The 19,040-nt window shown below is 43.9% G+C and overlaps 1 protein-coding gene and 1 long non-coding RNA gene across 5 annotated transcripts in view; one reads left to right on the top strand and one right to left on the bottom strand.

Annotated features, from left to right (window-relative positions):
• Nucleotides 1-19,040, bottom strand: part of SLC38A6 (solute carrier family 38 member 6) — a 52,428-nt gene that overhangs the window by 21,624 nt on the left and 11,764 nt on the right. For 3 of the 4 annotated variants that reach the window (XM_035104289.3, XM_088674084.1, XM_088674089.1), the window contains one exon: nt 4,163-4,241. The exons of the other annotated variant lie outside the window; for it this stretch is intronic. In XM_035104289.3, coding sequence (XP_034960180.3) covers nt 4,163-4,241 — 79 coding nt within the window. The remainder of the gene's footprint in view (nt 1-4,162; nt 4,242-19,040) is intronic. 4 annotated transcript variants of the gene reach the window in all.
• LOC148687751 (uncharacterized) lies at nt 4,972-7,264 on the top strand. The gene is made up of 2 exons (XR_015951051.1): nt 4,972-5,038; nt 7,156-7,264. It is a non-coding gene; the product is annotated as an uncharacterized LOC148687751 (long non-coding RNA).

The following is a 19,040-nucleotide window of genomic DNA, read 5'->3' on the forward strand; positions in this document are numbered from 1 at the left end:
AGTATTATTGGAGAAGGTAGCAGCTCCCAAGGTTGGGTCTATGTTCTCAAACTTGCTTTCAAAATGGCCGTAAATGAAGCAGATTCTCTCTAAAAAGTTCACTATAGGTTAATAATTTGGCTCCTTCAATTTTCAAAGTTGTTTTGGTTTGGCTCCTTTGGGGGGGGGTTAAATATTTTTACAAGGGCTTGAACACTTTCTGGCCAAGTGTTTTCCTTGGCCATCAGCTGCAGTTGACTCCCAAATAAAGAGTTTATTATAGAACTACACAGGTTTTGGCACAGCCAGTTGTCCTCTGCAAATCTGGCACATGCTACAGGAGCCTTGGGATGGGTCAATGTTCAGGGTTTGGAAACTGTGGCTCTTTTTCCATATAGGTGAAAGCAGCCTGAACAGTGTTATGTGTGGCTCGTGTTTGTAAGTGTAGTACGAAGTTATCCAGAGCATCACGGTGCCAACCTGGCTGGAGTGGGCAGGTAACAAAGCAGATGCGGATCTCTAAGAGGTGTGTGTCTAAGGTCCCTTGAAAAGCAGAGGAAAAATTCTCAAACTGTGTGCTGCGAGAAATAGATTAACTCCTGTGAGCTCAAAGCATCATCAACAAAGAAGGCTGCCTGCTGTCTCTCTTTCTAATTCTGAAACAGATTACAGGACATTAGAAACTATGTCTGGTTTCAATTCAGCCTCCAGTAGAAGATGGATTCTGTCCCGTCTCTGCACTGAATATATCCAATCGCTACCAATGCAGGTGCAACAGAATTGCCTGTCCTCAGAGCAGGCATGCCCAGAACCGAATGTAATTGAAACACAAGGGCTCCGATGAGGGCAAGTGGTTCTCGCTCTTGCATGCTCTAAAAAAAAAACACAAAGCTTTCCAGCTGTAGGAGCAAAGTTTCCTTAGCTTAAAATATTTTTTTAATCTCATCTCTCTATATCCATGTGCCGAGACTTGCAATTTTTTTAAAAAGCCCCTAAAAACAGCCATGAAAATCATTATCTGTAAAAGAAAACAAACAGAATAAAAATGTGAAGTGGGGAAGCCCAATGGGGGGGCATTTTTAGAATGTTTTAATGTTCTGAAGTGTGTAGCCACTAGGCAAATATTGAGGAATGGTCTTCCAAAACTAGGGCACCACCATGAAAAGCCCCATCACCGGTAGCCACTTACATAACCCACCCGAGACTCCAGCACCACACGACTCTCTTTTCTTTCCAGTACAGCAGCTGCAAACAAATCCTACAGAGAAGGATAGTTCGACTTTTCCAGACACAGTGACTTATTTTCAAACAATAGCTTAAACATGGGACCAACTCCTGCACCTTTAGCAGTTGGGAAGAAGAGCTCGTCAGAGAGAGATGGAAAAAGGGTAGCCCTGCCAAAACTCTATGCCTGTGTTTCCCAACCCTATGGGTCGTGACCCAAAAGTGGGCTGCAGGCTTTATAAGGAAATGCAAAATAATTGCTTGGAATCCGCAACTGGTATATGATGCAACTTTTTGTTTCCCTGGCATATTGTAACGCTGTGTGTCGACACATGCAACTGAATGCCAGCAAGACTTGAGTCTTACATTTTAACACTCAGGAATTCATGTGACAATTGATCTATGGGTCGCCCCCCCAAGGTGATTTTGGACTTGAGGGTTACCATGCAGACAAAGTTTGGAACCGCTCTTTTACACAACTACAGTGGTACCTCTACTTACGAATAACTCTGCTTACGAATGTTTCTGCTTACAAATGGAGCTCCGTCCGCCATCTTGGATGCGGTTTAGATAGGATTTTTTTCTACTTACGAATTTTTAGATAGGGTTGCTTCGACTTACGAATTTTTTCTCCCAATGCATTCCTATGGGATTCGATTTACAATTTTTTTCGACTTACAAATGTGCGTTCAGAACGCATTAAATTCGTAAGTAGAGGTACCATTCATAAGTAGAGGTTCAGGAGGCCTCCCTCTCTCAATAACTGCTCTTTGTTCTAGAACAGGCTTCCTCAAACTCAGCACTCCAGTGTTTTTGGCCTCCAACTCCCATGATCCCTAGCTAGCAGGACCAATGGTCAGGGATGGTGAGAATTGTAGTCTCAAAACATCTATGCTGAGTGTGCCTGCTGCAACCTACCTTAGGTTGGGGCACAACCGACTTGTTGGTCCCAATCCAATGAGCTTAAACCCAGAGCTAGCGAAGGTAATAGGGGGGGGGGGATATCCCGATTGTTTTTACAGCACAGATCACCCAGTGCTAGTGGATTGTGCCCTATTTTATTTCCAAACTTGACTAGAAACCAGGGAGAGAGAATAATTAAAATGAAACAAACGCTTAAGATCTAAAAACTGATCCCCTGCTGCCTCCACCCATAATCAAAAACACATTCTTTTTCACTTTTTTGGAGGGGGGAAGTCTATTAAAAATATTGTGCATTAAGCTACAGTTCAAGGAGTATGTTTCGTGCTAAGAGTTTGAATTCATTGAAACCAAGAGATTGAAAAGACGGGCAAAGGACGCCCTGAAGTTATTGTAGGAGCAGGGGCAACTCCAGTCTATTCAAAACAAGAACAAGCTATTCAAATGTTGGAACATTTTTCTCAGCAAGCTGAACCACAATTTTTTTAAAAAAAGAAGAAGTTTTGAGTCAGATCTAAAGATGAAGTGAATGCAGCTGCACAGCCAAATTGGAGGAATTATAAAACAAATACGAAAACTGGCACGTTTCCCAAAGACAAGTCCAATAACTACTCAGCGAAAACAAAAATATTTAAAATTTCACTAACTGCCAGATTTTGCTTTGTGGTTAGAAAAAATATGTTAACATGGTAACATGACAGCGGCAGTTTAAACGTTTCAGGGCTCAGGCAGAGGCCTGATTCTCATGCTGTAAGTTTGGTGGGATTTCTTAGGCAAAAAGTGAATTTTACAAGTGACAGAAACCCATAGGGAACTAGCCTGTCTTAGTAAGGTAAAACTGGATCCTACTGTGTGAAAAAATATATTCTAAAGTATTTTCTTGTGCAAAAATTATGCAGTTAAGGCACCTTGTGAAAACGTCACACGTGTAAAAGAATGATTTACAACTTGGGAACGACACCGCAAGACCAAGGAATCTGTTTGGCTGCTTTTGAGTGGAGTTCCAAAATTCATCTAAAGTGCAACTGATTATAACCACACTCACACCATCCATTTCATTTGAAGCACTACGCTAAAGGAGACCTCTATTTTCCTCAGAGAGGTACAGTTCCCAGAGTGGTTTAACAATAAATCCCTCTTCACAAGGAACTCTGGGAACTGTAGTTCTGTGAGGGGAAGATGGGCCTAACAACTCTCAGCGCCTTTAACAAACTACAGCTCCCAGAATTCTTTGGGGGAAAGCCATGATCGTTTAAAGTCTTAGCATAGTACTTCACATGTGTGGTATTAATATGGCCTAAGGCAGAGTTGCCTCAGACTCCAGTTAGAAAACCCAATTTTCTAGAAGGGGGGGGGGGGTTGGAAGGGGGAGGTTAGATCAATGGAATACTGACAAATCAAGTAGACAGGGCAGGGCAGTGGGAGACTTTGCTTCAGTAAAGCTGCTGTTAAAACCCAGCTCAGCTACAATTTACAAAACCAGCAGAATCAATTTGCTAAAGCTTTGCATGGAGAGCACCACTTCAGAAAAAGCAAGAATATTTTAATGACCCACAATTATTCAGAAACTTTCTAAACACGGAAAGGTTTCCGTGTTCAGCATGGCCGTTTCCTCAATATTCCAACTTTCTATGTGCAGAGATGTGTGTGTGTGTGTGTGTATTCGTGCATGAAAACCTTCTATTTGTAGCCTGAAAATCTACAATTCAAGAAATGTGTTGCCACTTGGTTCTGCTGACTGTGTAAGCTTGTCTGAAGAAGTATCCCACATTTGGCACAAAGAAGAAACAACTATTTTTGTGTGAGCTGCAGGTGCAAATATGCTGACAGCAAGTTATGATTTTCAGGTTCCTATTAATCACTACGGGCGCAATCAGAAATGAATTACACTTTTGAACAGTAGCACACATCTGGATTGCACAGGTGCAGGAATCTCTCTCTCTTTCACCTGCAGAACAGTGGGAAGCATCGTGGTCCCTATGTTTGAGAAGAAATGCCTTTGCTTGCCCTCGCAGGATGCTTTTATGTTTCTCCTTACCCGCTGTGGTCTCCGCTAAGGAATCCTTCAATGGCCCCAGGAAGTTCGGACTTAACAATGAGAAGATAGGTTGACATGGCTGAGAATTAAGAAAACAGGCATTGGTTGAGTTAGAACATCGAAATATCTAGGCAAAGTGCAATGCCTGAAGGAGCGTCTCCCCCTCCATCATTCTGCCCGGACACTGAGGTCCAGCACCGAGGGCCTTCTGGCGGTTCCCTCGTTGCGAGAAGCCAAGTTGCAGGGAACTAGGCAGAGGGCCTTCTCGGTGGTGGCGCCTGCCCTGTGGAACGCCCTCCCAACAGATGTCAAAGAGGAAAACAACTACCAGACTTTTAGAAGACATTTGAAGGCAGCCCTGTTCAGGGAGGCTTTTAATGTTTAATAGATTACTGTGTTTTATTTTTCTGTTGGAAGCCGCCCAGAGTGGCTGGGGAAACCCAGCCAGATGGGCGGAGTATAAATAATAAATTATTATTATTATAATTATTATTATTATTAGCATTGCTAGGACAGAACAGTTAGGAGACCAAGAGGCCTTGTCTCACTAAAGGGCACAGCACAGCACAGAAAAACTCCATTTGTCCCTTTCTTATATTCCGCTGAAAAACTCGTACAAATGTTATTTCATAAGTACTGCAGAAGATTCATTAGTACTGGAGGGACCTTATACAAAGGGGGGGGGAACTGCGGAGATTTCATTCCACGTTATCCTAGTGTGCAACTTGGAGAGTCAGGGATACTTGAAAGAAAGAGAGCAAGATAACCTCTTCCTTTTCCTTCATCCCCCCCTGCTTTTTCTTTCCCATATTTGCTGTTCTCCAGTTCCCAACTCAGTGTCCGATGGGAGTCTCCATGGCAGCTCTGGCTAAGCAGGTATCCAAAGAGATATCATTACTTTCTCCCATGTACTGTAAGTGCCATAGTGCTCTGTACTCTTATGGAAGGGGGTGGGGTGGGAACTGGTGATGAGACACTGCTGAGGCAGAGGCAGAAGCAGACCCCTGTGTTGGGTGAAGCAGTCTCTACCACTGGGTTCGGTGGGGAGGATGAGGATGCTGCAGAAGAGATCTTCTCTCTGCCCTACCTGTCCCCATGATGATAAATTCACTAGCGACCAGATTGCTCACCGGAGCAAGACATTTGAGCGTATTACACCGATCCTGGTCTGACTACAATGGCTACCAATTAGTTTCCGGGCCCAATTCCAAGTCCTGGTTTTGACCTATAAAGCTTTAAATGACTCAGGACCACAATACCTCAAAGACCGCCTCTTTCCATATGAACCTACCCAGACCCTGAGATCATCTTCTGAGGCTCTTCTTTGTGTGCCTCCTCCTTGAGAGGTCCGGAGGGTGGCAAGGTAAGAACAGGGCCTTCTCTGCAGTGGCTCCCCGTCTGTGGAATGCTCTCCCCAGGGAAGTTCGCCTGGCGCCTTCATTAAGTGTTGGTGCTGACCTTTAAAGCCCTAAATGGCCTTGGTCCTGTATACCTGAAGGAGCGTCTCCACCCCCATTGTTCAGCCCGGACACTGAGATCCAGCGCCGAAGGCCTTCTGGCGGTTCCCTCATTGCAAGAAGTGAGGTTACAGGGAACCAGGCAGAGGGCCTTCTCGGTAGTGGCGCCCGTCCTGTGGAATGCCCTCCCATCATACGTCAAGGAAATAAGCAGTTATCCAATTTTTAATAGATATCTGAAGGCAATCCTGTTTAGGGAAGTTTTTAATATTTAATGCTGTATTATTTTTAACACTTGATTGTTAAAGAGTGGTTGGGGAAACTCAGCCAGATGGGCGGGGTATAAATTATTATTATTATTATTATTATTATTATTATTATTATTCACCTTTTGGCACCAGGCAAAAGCATTCCTTTTTAGCCAGGCCTTTGGTTGATCTGATTGACATCCTATAACCTGTTAAAATGTGGCTCTTTTGGGGGTGTGTGTATGTTATTGGGTTGTTGTTTTTATTTTGATTATATATACTGTGGTTTTTATGTTGATCTTTTCTGTGAATCGCTCTGAGACCTCCAGGTATAGCGGGATTAATTGCACACATCAAAATGATTTGATTTGTACCCCGCATCATTTATTATTGAATTCTGTTCTGCACCTTGCTCTGGAAAAAAAAACACCTACCTGTACATTCTTTTAAATAACCAGAAAGGTTCCCAACTCATTCATTGAATTGCATTTCCCCCCCACCAAAAAAAAACATAAGAATGCAACACATTTCTGTAAGTTTGTTATTCATATCAATCACAAAAAAGGAGTAGAAAGTTAACTGCAGAATGCTGCAGCCCTGAAACAGTTAAGATTACAATTTTTCAAGTGGAGGAATGTGGCCTCCATAAAGAAAAGTGAATTGCATTAATCCAGAGTGGCATGTACCTACAGCAAGGTTAAATTAAAAACAGTTGTGAGGTCACTAAATAAGGAAACATTCACTTCTTTGTATTGAGATACTCAGGTTTTTCCAATCGACGCTGGCCTTCCCTGTTGACTAAGGCATGGGGAGACATTTTATTTGGTGTCTCCAATTTTATTCCTTTTTTAAAAGGAAATTTGATGGAGTGTTATAAGGTCATGTAATTTGAAAACCACCAGCATGACTGCAGGACAGTAATAACGATGCTGTACTTTCTGATGGTAACCAATAGGTGCCAATGAATATAAAGGAGATTTTTTTAAAAAAAAAACCTTGCAAAGAAATTGAAACTTCTTCTGTATCAAAACTTAAAAATTTTCTCATGCCCGTTTTGCACATCTGGAATTGAGAGAGCAGGCATTTATCTCTTTCACAATTGTTTTTTAAAAGTCACATTGGTTAAATCACAAAAAACCCAACCTTCAACTAATTTCCAGCTCAGATTTCTTGCTAATATACAATGTGTCACTCTTTCTCGTGCATTTATTTTAGCCTCTGGCGAACCATTTGATCATTTTTTTATCCTTTGTTGTTTGATTGACTCATTTTGTTTCCTAAATGACAGGGCTACTCCTTTGAATACAACACTCCCGAGAGAGACCCGATCGCCTGTGCTACATTCGGATGCTTTTATACAAAAACTAAAATGAAATGAGCACCCTTTCTTCCGCTCATATGCTGTTCCTTTTCTTCTCGTCTAGGCAATAAGTGGACTCCCAAGTTCAGTGAATCTATTTCTACCCTGAAGCTTCTGTAAGATAGAAATCTCTCTTTTGGCAGCTCGTGAGAAAACAGTACAATTCAGACGTGTGCTTTATCCTGAGTTTAAAAGGTTAAACTATGGGGTTGGGTCCCCCCCCCTCTAAATGTTTAGCACTGAAGAAGGCATTCACATAAAAGCCACCGCCAAATAATAGTAATAGCTGTTGGAAGAATAAAAAATCAGCCACTTGAAGCACTCAATTAAAGGGGAAGTACAAGGTCTGCATGTACTTGAGTTGTTTACAGGCACGAATTGCAGAGTTAGCTACAATGGCAGCGCTTAAAAAAGCAGCACATTACATCTATTGTTAGACCTGCGTTACTAGTTGTCAGCTGAACTGTGGTCAGAGAACTTCCTTGTATGCCTTTCCACAGCCACATAACTCAATTATCAATGATGGAGTACTAACGGCAGAAATTAGCTCCTGCTTAGAGATGCTTAAAACTGATTTACAGCCCTTCCTTTCCGCATGGGCTCTTAGACAGGAATTTTACACAAAAGATGCCGGCATCTGGGCATTGCTGGGCATTTGGTTGCTGCTGGAGACAGAGCGCTGGGCAGAGTAGCCTCTTGGTCTGGTCTGCAGCCAATTCTCGCGTATCTCTCCTCTCAGCTTCACGAGTGAAACTGCCCTACTCCCTGCAGATCCCTGACATTTCTTGGTGGATCTGCAAACAAAAAAGTGCCCCATATATCTATCTCAGATGCCAGATTCACGTGACTACTACTTCCCCACATTGCAGGGCTGTTAGGGGAATCAGTTTCTGGTCTGTATCCTTGTGGTGCAAGCTGGGAAAGTGAGTTAATGCTTGCAAGGGGAACTTAGGAAATTTCAAGCAGCCTTCACATGCAGCCCACATATATCCAGTAGCCCAGTCTTGGTGGAAAGTAAAGGCCCTAAAGCCACAGAGAGCCCAACTCCCTGTTCCTTTCTCCCTCCCCAGAGTCTGCAATTGGTGCACTCAAATGCTAGGCTCCTTGCACTTCGCTCCTAGCAATTTTGAATAAATTCACCGTTCCTCAAGTGGGCAGGAGTCAACCAATCACTATGGCCAACATGGTATCTTCCCCAATGTAGTTCAAGGCCAGAATGCCTGCCTTCCCGTTTGCTATTTAGAATACTAAAATGTTTGCTGTTCATGGGGTTGGGCTTCCTGCGCAACCCCCATGAAATAACACACATTATCCCAGCGGAGATGCAGAAAGCCCTCCGGTGACTCACTCATGTGGTGATCAGCTTATCATGGGCAAATTGTTTTTGCACTTTTGAAATTGGAGACACTTGACCGGAACACAAAGCCACTAAGTGCAACCTTCACCCTATCCAGTCCATAGCTGCCAAGTTTTCCCTTTTCTCGCGAGGAAGCCTATTCAGCATAAGGGAAAATCCCTTAAAAAAAGGGATAACTTGGCAGCTATGATCCAGTCATTCCAAAGAGTTGCAGTTTTAGACGCCTTGTTCAAGTCCCAGAAGCACAGAGGCACTCTTTGGACCCATCAGTGCACTACTGCAACCACTCAGAAAGACTAACAGAGACGGCTGCGGGTGCACAATAGTGCCTTTTCCACCCCAAACTATGTATTGCACATGGCTGAACCCTGCCATGGATATGGAATCCTAGCTGAGAAAAAGACTGGGAGCAACCCGGAAAAACGATCGCATGACATTGGCCGGAAAGGAGGGGGAAAGGTCTGAGAGGTTGTGCTACTGCAATAAGTAACCACACGAATGATCTTCATTTGCCTTTACTAAAGAGGCTCTTAGTGGGAGCTAATTCATGGGTCACATTGTGCAGCCACTGCCAGGCATAGGCAAACTCAGCCCTCCAGATGTTTTGGGACTACAACTCCCATCATCCCTAGCTAATAGGACCAGTGGTCAGGGATGATGGGGGTTGTAGTCCCAAAACATCTGGAGGGCCGAGTTTGCCTATGCCTGCACTAAGCTATGGCTGCTTGCTACTTGCCGTAACAATGCCAATTTAGAACTGAAATGGAAGAAACGCAACTGGAAATTTAAAAAAAAACTTTGGGCCGCAGCCACCTAATTCATTTTGTCAGCACAAGGATTCACACTTGCGCAATGGAATCTCCTCCTAATGCGTGTACCCTGCACACTCCCCCAAATATGGGAACCTCCAGAACAGATTCAGGGTGCACGCAGAGTTCCATTGCACCAGCATGTATCCTTGCACTGACAGAATAATGTACTCTGGATAAAAGCCTGTTTCCTAGAAGGAATGACCACTGGGAAGGGCGCAGAGAAGAAACCCCATGGTGTATCTGCAGCACCACAACCCGACACCTTCATCTGCCCTATCTGCAACAAAACATGTCTCTTCTGTATCGGTCTCTACAGCCACAGCAGGCACTGCAACCTTCCCCCGTTTGACTTCACCCCCAAAGGTGTACTCTTTCATAGTCTCTTGAGACAGAAGATGCCAAGAACAACAAATTACCAAAATGAGTTTTAAGGGGACCATGTGGCAGCTTTCTTGCTGCTGTTGCTCTGCTAAACTGCAGGGCAAATAAAAAGTGAATGAGTTTTTTATTTTTATGTTTTAAAAGGCATGAATGTGACAAAGCATGTGCATCATAGGGAGTCAGAATTCCCCACAGTTCCCTGTTGAATGCATCCTTAGTCCAGTGACTGGATTGAATTTCAGTCCAAAACATGGATGGAGAAGGCTGCTTTAGTCGGTGTTTACCCTGAGTAACGTATGAAACAGTTAGTCAGGATTTGCCCTGAGAGATATCTGAAACGATTCTAAAGGCATGTATCTGAAGAAGAAACGAAGAGCAGAGAAATTCAACTTAGACATTGCTTCACGCTTCCTGAATAAATCCCAAAATCATAAACAAGGATTTACAAGAAATAAAGTACTGAAGATAGTCACAGAAAATGTGCCACTCCACCCCCCCCCACACACACACAAAAGGTGGGTTTTGTTTTTAAAACCAGAGGCTCCAACTTTTCCTAACCACTCCGTCCACAGACAAGAGACCAGAGCCAAACCATCGGTTTGGTGACAAAAGGCGGATGTGTCTTTGTGAGCTTAGGGAGTTGTCAGAGAGTTCATAGGATCAGCCTTCCCTTGCTGAAGGGCTGGCAAGACACCCTTAGAAATATCCGGTGGTTGGAAAGAATGAACCTCATCCCCTCTGGCTAGATGTTCTTACCCAACCAGTTCAGTTCATGACACTGTTATTAAGAAGGACGCATGTCTTCCTTGCGGGACTTTATGGAACAGGCTAACAGAGCGTTTTATAAAAATGCATTTGGGCTGAGGGTGCATTTGGCGACTTCTGAAATCTATTTTCCCTACTGATCATCACTTACTCAGCATTTTTAATTTTCAAAGTGCCTTGCCCTCGCTGTGGTTGCCCTCATAACAAGTCTGTGAAGTAGGTCAAGCCTACCCATTTCTTTTTGCAGATGGGGAAGTGAGGTTGATAGTTGCTTGTCCTAGTCCACAAATCACACCTACCAATCGTGTGATCCACTAGCCTAAAGAACAGCACAGGCAACTGAGGCTTGGCAAACCTAAGACACATACTGTTTGCCAACCTGGGCTCCTTCAGGAGGAACAGTGGGATATAAATTCAGCAACAATAACAACTGATAATAATAATCCAGCAGCTTTGCAATACTATTGCAACTGGGTGGATCATTTGCAACAGCTCCTGGCCAGGTGCTGTGTTTAACATCCTGTCCCCACCAACCTCACAGGTGGGCCAAGCCTCTCTGGGAACTGTTGCAGATCCTGGGTTTGTTTGAAGTTTAGCTGGCCTCAGGTTGTGGGACAAGTAGTCACAGGAGCAAAGCAGCATATGTAGATCTCACTCTATATCTAGAGCTTTGGAGGCCTTTTGTAAGCCAGCACATTTTTTGGGGGGGGTTGGCCCATTCATGCCATCAGCAGGTCAAGATGATTACTTTAATGATTGCACCGAATAACTTAAAAAGTGGGGGGCATACACCTATCTCAAGTGTCAAAAGCCAGGGTAAAAATGTGACGTCAGAATTTGCCCAAAGTTATAAACTGAAGGTGCCAGGCACACCTCTCCGGGAAGGAAGTTCCTCATCTTAGCTTTATACAGTGCTACCTTGGTTCTCAAACGCTTTGGTACTCAAAGAACTTGGAACCCAAACACTGCAAACCCGGAAGTAAGTGTTCAGTTTGCGAACTTTTTCCAGAAGCCAAACGTGCTCCGTTTTGAGTGTTACACTTCCGATTTGAGTGCCACGCTTCCATTTTGAGTGTTACGCTGAGGTCTGTCTGCTATTTATTTTGCGTTTTTGTTTTTGCAGTTCTTTTTCGTTTTGTTTTTGTGACTGTATGGAACCCAGTTCAGATACTGACTGCGTGACTGCAGTACATTGTTTATTGCTTTCATTTTATGGACCAATGGTCTTGTTGGATAGTAAAATTCATGTTAAATTGCTGTTTAAGGGTTGTTTTTGAAAGTCTGGAGCAGATTAATCCATGTTGCATTAATTTCTATGGGAAAGCGTGCCTTGGTTTTGGAACGGACTTCCGGAACGGATTAAATTTGAGAACCAAGGTACCACTGCACCATCTTTACTGATTTATAAGGTACCATAGTTAACCTGTAGATAAAGTTCCTTCTTAGTTCAGGTTCCATGGCATTTTTGGAAAGTATACTTCTTGCTGTTATTTTTTGCAGCCCGGTCTCCCCCAGCTCCGCAAACATGCACTTGTGGAACTGAACTAGTTGGAATTTGCTCAGACAATGTCCAAAAGTGTCACAGACCTATCTGTAGAAAAAAACTCATAAAAGTATGGACAGTGCATATGGTTATGAAAAGCTGGAAATCTTACTGGGAACGTTAGGGAAATTTAAGGGAGCCCAATAGAAGGATGCAGGTACTCTTGATATAGGACGCGGGTGGCGCTGTGGGTTAAACCACAGAGTCTAGGGCTTGCCGATCAGGAGGTCAGCGGTTCTGATCCCCGCAACGGGGTGAGCTCCCATTGCTCAGTCCCTGCTCCTGCCAACCTAGCAGTTCTAAAGCACGCCAAAAGTGCAAGTAGATAAATAGGTACCGCTACAGCGGGAAGGTAAACGGTGTTTCCGTGTGCTGCTCTGGTTTACCAGAAACGGCTTTGTCATGCTGGCCGCATGACCTGGAAGCTGTACGCCGGCTCCCTCGGCCAATAACACGAGATGAGCACTGCAACCCCAGAGTCGGTCACAACTGGACCTAATGGTCAGGGGTCCCTTTACTCTTGATATAGGCAAAAGAAGAGATGATTTTAACACCACACGGCACCAATTTGCAGTGGGAAAACACTATGAATTAATTATAAAAGTGGCTGATCCAAGCCCAGTTAGATTACGAGCTCAGAAGTGCTGCTTTTTATTAAGCCCATTCCTTCTTGCATTATTTCCTCTACGCATTCCTGCTAGTCAATATATATGGATGGAATGACACAAGCCGCAGGCACATTCATTGTTTCTCTTTTGGAAAGGCCTTCCTGTCCTTAAGGTTTTCTTCCAAAATAAAAATCCTGGACTATTGCCTTAATTATAAAAATAAAACATAATTTACCTTAATGGGCCTGAATTGTTCAACTGGAGAAGGCAAGCCTGCCTTTAATTAAAGCGGAGCTGGAAATCGTCAATTTAAAACAATAAGGGTAATTAGCTTTCAGGCCAAACATAAGCTGCTGAAGGGGTGAGCACTCAAATTAGTCCAAATCCCTTTGTAAACAATCTACACTTGCAGCAAATACAGAAGTCACTTAAAAGATTAATTTAGGCAGATCTTTACCAAGAAATGGATGCCCCTTGGCAGGAAATTTGCTCCCACTTTAGGTGTCTGCTTATTTCAAACATGTTTGGAAAGTATGTACTGTGGTGAGAGAAGAAGCTATATATTTCTGGCTTCCTTCCCTGTATTTGCCTTTCTAATTCCTTGGATTAGCACTTTTTGAAACACACTGCGCACACACAAATACAAAAATAAATCTTTTCTCCATGGCATTCAGGAGTCTGTGATGTGTGCAGGGATTGCCCCATGTCATCCTTTGCAGATAATCAAAGTTTATAAAGGTAAAAAAACCTTTTAGATATACACAACATTTTTTGTGCCGTTTCCCCACTTGATCCTGTAGCAATCTTGCAAACGTCCATAAAATTTGCTAATCTACTTGTCCTCAGATGGTAATTTACATTACAGTAGTACCTCGGGTTACGAACACGATCCGTTCCGGATCGCGGTTCGTAACCCGAAAAGGTCGCAAACCAAGCGCGCGCTTCTGCACATGCGCAAAGCGCGATTTTCGCATGCGGGACGCGCGCGCGCCGAAAACACTTCCGGGTTTGCGGAGTTCGTAACCCGAACTGTTCGCAACCCGAGCGGGTCATAAGCCGGGGTACGACTGTACATTAATGGGAAGGGGACAGGGAGGAAAGAAACGTACCCAATTTACAAAAGCTTCCCTACTTGCCATTGTGGCAAATCTTACCACAGGCAACCTGGCAAGTGGATATTTACAAATCTGTCCTGCACTCCTTTTTACAAAAGAAAAGGAGGTGAGGGAGTATGCAATAACATAGCTCCCTGTACACAATCAGAAATCTGACCTGGTTTAGTCAAAGACCTTTAAGGATCTGAGTGAAGGCGTCAAAAGGACTTGACTTCTCTGTCCTCTCCATCGCCCTTTCAGGGCCAAACCTAACAGAAGTCCCCTATCTGTAGCACGGAGGCTCCTCCCTTCCCATGCCACCAATCTGAGGCGCTCTGTGCAGGAGAAAAGCTTGTTGAGGCAAGGTTTACTCTGGAGTCATGTTGCTGCAATATGCCAACTGTTCTACAAATCCACCACAGCGGACTGACTGCTCCCAAGTCAATGTAGCTTGGTCACTTTCCCCAAGACAGAGCCATACACTACCCTGTTTCTCATATTTTAAGACATACCCATAAAATAAGCCATAGCAGGATTTTTAAGCATTCAAGGAATATAAACCATACCCCGAAAATAAGACATAGTGATGGGCGCAGCAGCAATGCCGGCCGCGGCAGGAGGAGGAGGAAAAAAATAAGACATCCCTTGAAAATAAGCCACAGTGTGTTTTTTTGAGGAAAAAATAAATATAAGACATGTCTTATAATATGAGAAACACGGTAGTGAGGATGTTTCAGGAGGGGTGGGTAAAAAATAAAAAAGTAAAATGGCAGAAACATAATTTAAAACTCCTAGATGCCGGCACAAATTTGCATAAGCTGTCTGGGTCATTTCTAAACAGCTTTTTAAATAATGATAATAATAATAATAATAATTTATTATTTATACCCCGCCCATCTGGCTGGGTTTCCCCAGCCACTCTGGGCGGCTTCCAACCGAATATTAAAAACATATTCTCATTGGGGTTTCTTATATGCAATTGTTTTGGCTGTTTTTTTAGATACGTACCCGCTTTATATATGTTTTTATATTGTAAACTGCTTCAGAATCCCTCACTGAAAGGGAAGTGAGATAAAATGACTCCCCCTTCACCAAACAGCTACATAAACCCTGGCTGCAAAAAGAGTTAAAAGGCTAAAACCATAAAAAGAAAACGTTTTGCAAAGCAGAAAAGCTGCTCTCTAGATTGCTGCAGAGGAAATACAGATTAGACTAATTACAGACTTGCAAATAAAATGAAGCGTGAACCTAGTACAATAGGTTTTAAGATAATCCCCTCTCCCCCAAGGTCAGGATGCACACTGCTCTCTATTTTTTGCTTGTTTGTTATTTTTTGTTGCCTTCCTTCCAGAGAGAGAGAAAATCGCAAGAGCTTGGCTCCAGCTCTTTCCTAAGAAATGTTCCGGATGCAGCTCTACTTCAATTGACCACCAGATGGAGCGACAACAGCACCGAGGGAACGAAATGTTCTCAAGTGTACCTGGGACTTTTCTTATCCTGTTCTCAAGAGAAATAAACACATGCAGCTCCTAATCCAAGCCACCTTTGGTTTCTTCCTATGTGGAAGGAATCTTGAAAAGCTGAACGGGAGATCCTTAATCCTGTCTAAGGCCCAGAGACCAAAGTCTCTACAGGTAGCCTTGCACACTCACGCTCCTTTTTAAATGGCCTGGTAAATATGGAACAATATTACCGGTGAAGTGCTTGTTAGTGACTCTGCTGAATCCCTTCTATAGTGACTGCTGCAGTTGCTACTGAGCAGAAGGTAAACTAGGATCTACTGGTACATCGCTGGGTGGTTTCTGCCTTCCAATTGTTTAATAACGGGAACAACCATTTCTCCACATTAGGATTTCAGAATCCCTGCTCTGTAGTAACTCCAATGTAGATTTATATTTGTATATGCAGGACATTGCAGTGTACGGCTCATGGGCTGCCGCAGGAAAGCAGCTCCCAACTTCCCAGCCCCCATTTTGGTTCTAGCTCTGTTTGCTACCTGCTTAGCTCTTCTTATCATTCTGTCTTTTAACAATTCTCCAAGCTTTCAAGAAACAAAGAGAAAAGTGGGAAGGGACCCAGCACTTTTCCCTGCGGGGTTATTCCTGGCTTTGGAAGGAACTAGAGCGGTCTGTGTTAAAGCTGGCAAGGGCTGGCACGCAATGCATTTCTGGTTTCCAGGTTTTCAGAGCCGGCTTCTGAAAGGTTGCCCTCACCAAAAAGGTTCACAGGTTGTACCCATTACACTTCCTTCGTGCAAATGTCTAGCGGGAAATTATATCAAAAGTGAAAGAAAAATGTAAAACCAAGTTAACTGCTACACAAGACAAAATCTGGTCAGAGGTCTGTATCCAATGCTGGCGTTTCACTTAAGGGACTTCCTTTTCTTCCCCGGACAGCCCCAAACACCCTCAAAATCTGCTTCAGAGGAGGAGGAGGAGGAGGAGGAGGAGGAGGAGGAGGAGGAGGAGGAGGAGGAGGAGGAGGAGGAGGAGTAGTTTGGATTTGATATCCCGCTTCATCACTACCCGAAGGAGTCTCAAAGCGGCTAACATTCTCCTTTCCCTTCCTCCCCCACAACAAACACTCTGTGAGGTGAGTGGGGCTGAGAGACTTCAGAGAAGTGTGACTAGCCCAAGGTCACCCAGCAGCTGCATGTGGAGGAGCGGAGACGCAAACCCGGTTCACCATTATACGAGACTACCACTCTTAACCACTACACCACACTGGCTGGGAGACCTTCCAGGACAGATTTTGGGGGCATGCAGGGGGAGGAGAAGAGGGGGAATATCCCATTCCACAAGTGAAACACCACATGCACAGCACTGGATGCAAGTCAGGAAGCTCACCCAATTCGGCATCCTGCTTCTAACAACAGCCAGGCTGATGTCTCTAGGAACTCCCTTAAGCGAGCTACAAATGCAGCAACTCTCTCCCATTTTCTGCCCCCAGCATGTTATTGAAAAGCCAATAACCACTGATAGATCGATGTTGTATGTTCTGTTTAATCGAGCCACCTTATCCAGAAGTCATCACCAGATCTTGCAGTAGTGAGTTCTACAAATTAGTTATGCATCATGTGAAATAGAACTTAATTGTTCTGAACCTGCTGCTGACAAGTGCTTTTTTTGGAGGGGGGGTTTGTTTAAAAACAAAATTAGGTGCTGATACTCATATTTTGATATGACTGTCGTGGGTACCAGCACAAAATGGATGCACAAAAAAAAGGTGCCAGTGCTCTGTACTAGTGAATACTGACACATAAAAGCCCTGCTGCCAATCAGTTTAATTGCAGCATTGACAATTTTAGAAACCTGTAGCACCACCACCACTGCTTAGCTCCCTACGCAGAATGATGGAGGACAGTCCCTTGTCACAGTCCGTAAGCCACCTCTCCACCTGGGTGTGCTGTGCTCTGAATGGTTGGCTTATGTAGCAAAAATGCAGTTATGTTGTACCTTACGGGCATGTTTGCACTGTCTACAGATGTCATTAAAGGTAAAGGGACCCCTGACCAATAGGTCCAGTCGTGACCGACTCTGGGGTTGCGCGCTCATCTCGCATTATTGGCCGAGGGAGCCGGCGTACAGCTTCCAGGTCATGTAGCCAGCATGACAAAGCAGCTTCTGCAAACCAGAGCAGCACATGGAAACACCGTTTACCTTCCCGCTGTAGCGGTCCCTATTTATCTACTTGCATTTTGACATGCTTTCGAACTGCTAGGTTGGCAGGAGCTGGGACCAAGCAACGGGAGCTCACCCCGTCACAGGGATTCGAACCGCCGACCTTCTGATCAGCAAGCCCTAGGCTCAGTGGTTTAACCACAGCGCCACCTGGGTCCCACAGATGTCATTAGCTACGTACAAAAGAAAGTAACACTATCCATGTAACATGGGATCCATGCAAATATGGTTATGGCAAGAGAATTATCCTTTTGCAGTGACTTTAGGTAAAGGTAAAGGGCCCCTGACAGTTAAATACAGTCGCGAACGACTATGGGGTTGCGCGCTCATCTCGCTCTATAGACCAAGGGAGCTGACGTTTGTCCGCAGACAGTTTTTCCAGGTCATGTGGCCAGCATGACTAAGCCGCTTCTGGCGAACCAGAGCAGCGCATGGAAATTCATCTGCTTGCACTTTGACGTGCTTTCGAACTGCTAGGTTGGCAGGAGCTGAGACCAAACAACGGGTGCTCACCCCGTCGTGTGGATTCGAACCACCGACCTTCCGATCAGCAAACCCGAGAGGCTTAGTGGTTTAGACCACAACGCCACAATGGCTTTAGAACAGGTTAATTTCATGGTGGTGGTGGGAGGTGAAATACCCACATTTTGCAAGATAAATGTGTGTACTCCTATGGAAAGAAAGCGAAACAAAAGCACCGAATGCTGAAGGGACATGGAAATTTCCATCGAGTGGTATGTAAAAGCTTGAAATAATATTTTCCAAGTGCAAATGCTGCTTCTTGAATTAATCAGAAATGGGAATTCTTGGCAGATACGTCTTTGCTTTCTGACAGCCAGTGTTATTGTTGAGGACAGAATAAGTAGTTTGATAACACCCAGTGTGCAATAGCTCAGGCCTCTAGGGTTTCTCGGGGGAGTTTTATTAAAAGTGACACACATAGAAGGTTATGAACTGTTGGAAGGAGAAGAAAATAAGACTCAAATTTCCTTTGACCGGCACACTCTTGTAATAGGTCCTAGGTCTGGCAGACCCTTCACTGCTTAGACCCAACTTGTTTAATGACATTTATTTAGAGGTGCAGTCAAATAGAAAAGGAAATTAAAAAATTTGTTTCTCACTACGTAACGTCACCCCAAACCGGTATGAATAAATAATACTTCGTCGTTGGGATTAGAGTGTTCATACTCCTGCCTGGAGTTAATAGCAAGAGTTTATTACACTTTAAAACATACCTTGTTCTACAAAGGACACTAAATTGAATTATGAAAGCAAGCGACCTAGTTCTTAAGTATGTTTATAAAAAGAGCAGTGACTGGGCAGCGTGAGTCAAATTTATGCAGTCACAGTATAATTACGCCACTCAGCAACTCTCGTATGTGGTGCTTGGTCCCAAAGCTACAGCAGTCTTTCCTAGGCAGGTAACTATATCTATAAATATATCTATGATCTCCAACAGAGGTGCCCACGAATTTAAGGACATAGAAACAATTCCAAGCCCGGTTTTCATATGTAGAATAACTAGACCGTGACTGAAAGGATGGACGATACAAGACATCCAAGGAGACAAAGC

Source organism: Zootoca vivipara, chromosome 1, assembly GCF_965207765.1.
Source record: "Zootoca vivipara chromosome 1, rZooViv2.hap1.1, whole genome shotgun sequence".
Taxonomy (NCBI): Eukaryota; Metazoa; Chordata; class Lepidosauria; order Squamata; family Lacertidae; genus Zootoca; species Zootoca vivipara.